Source organism: Trichoderma virens (genome assembly GCF_000170995.1).
Source record: "Trichoderma virens Gv29-8 chromosome Unknown TRIVIscaffold_91, whole genome shotgun sequence".
Lineage (NCBI taxonomy): Eukaryota > Fungi > Ascomycota > Sordariomycetes > Hypocreales > Hypocreaceae > Trichoderma > Trichoderma virens.
The window spans coordinates 1,672,034-1,673,343 of NW_014013658.1; the positions used below are offsets into that span (position 1 = coordinate 1,672,034).

The following is a 1,310-nucleotide window of genomic DNA, read 5'->3' on the forward strand; positions in this document are numbered from 1 at the left end:
ATGCCTCGCTTACGGGATCTACTATGTTTACTAGGATACCTGTTAACCGAATACGTTGACGTGCATGAGTCTGGTAATAAACATTTTACAGGTAAGCTTGCGAGAAGTATCGAGACACATAGGGTCCTAAGATCCATAGGCTTGGGCGGGGGCTACCCTAAAACTCAGGACGAGCGTCGCACCCCTTGATCGTTCACCTGTCTAAAGTGACCTCTATTTAGATTACTACTGCGATAATGTATACATTCTAATTTCCAGGCCTATATATGCATTCCTACATGTATTTCCAACTTCATACTTGATTCTGTCCAGTCCTTCCCACGCGGTACTTGGCTTTCTCTCGTACATTTTGACAGTTTGGCGTAGCCCAACAAGTCATGCCCGTTCGCTGAACCATTACTCCTCAGGACTGGGGATAATTTAGCCACAAGCGGGCGTATAATCGGCAAGCTTGCACAAATGGCAGCCTCATTTGGCTCGATGATAGTCCAGATCACGTTCGCAATATCGTATGTATTGTCGGGAGAAAATATGTCAACCGTTACAACTTGGAGGCATGATGTAACCGCAACGAAGATGCCAATGGCAAATACAGCCATCAGAGAGAATTTTTGATCCCAAGGACCCTCTAGCTGATAAACCAGAGGCATGGGCAGTAACAGGATAATAATATCGGTGGTAAACGAAAATCCTGCATCTGCGAACAAAAACTTGGAGAGGTTGATACAGGCTCCTGGTAGGGACTTGTCGAATACTTTGATGATGGGGCTATACTAGAAAATGGTCTCAATCATCGAAGACACGCAGTAGATGATAACACATGTAAGTATATCCCAGCAAGCCCATCTAATCCAACCAACAATCTTGAATATATAGAGATGGAGCAGCAGAATAGAGCATTTGGTGAGATTAATGGCCGCTTTGTAGGTGATTTGAGACATGTACAGGTACTAATCGCTCTCATCGTATTAGACAGGCGTAGAGAAGAAAATGAGCAACATTCGTCAAACAGACCTTGAGCGTTTCATATTTATTGTGTGCTTCTATGTAAACAAAATGGCGACCCATCCCATAATAGCAAGCTGCAGAAGGCATCAATTACATGTTGTGGAAGTTATTGAGGAGCTTGTCCACTTACAGGCGACAAGAAATCCGCTATTCAAGAGTGTAAATATCTAGGTGATAGAAAATATTTAATTGTTAGGGTCGTATGTGGTTAATCCGCATCAGAAATATTCACCAAGCCTACAATGGCAGTCCAATCATCAGGGCCCATATTGCCGCGCCTCAGTCGGGCGCAAATGCGCAAT

The 1,310-nt window shown here is 43.8% G+C and overlaps 1 protein-coding gene across 1 annotated transcript; it reads right to left on the bottom strand.

The window, feature by feature from the left end:
* Positions 1 to 260: 260 nt before the first annotated feature.
* Positions 261 to 683, bottom strand: TRIVIDRAFT_39723 (uncharacterized protein; the record flags this gene model as incomplete). The annotated part of the gene is made up of 1 exon (XM_014095004.1): positions 261 to 683. A coding segment is annotated over one exon (423 nt), but the record flags the coding sequence as incomplete, so codon positions are not given.
* Between the last annotated feature and the right edge of the window lie 627 nt (positions 684 to 1,310).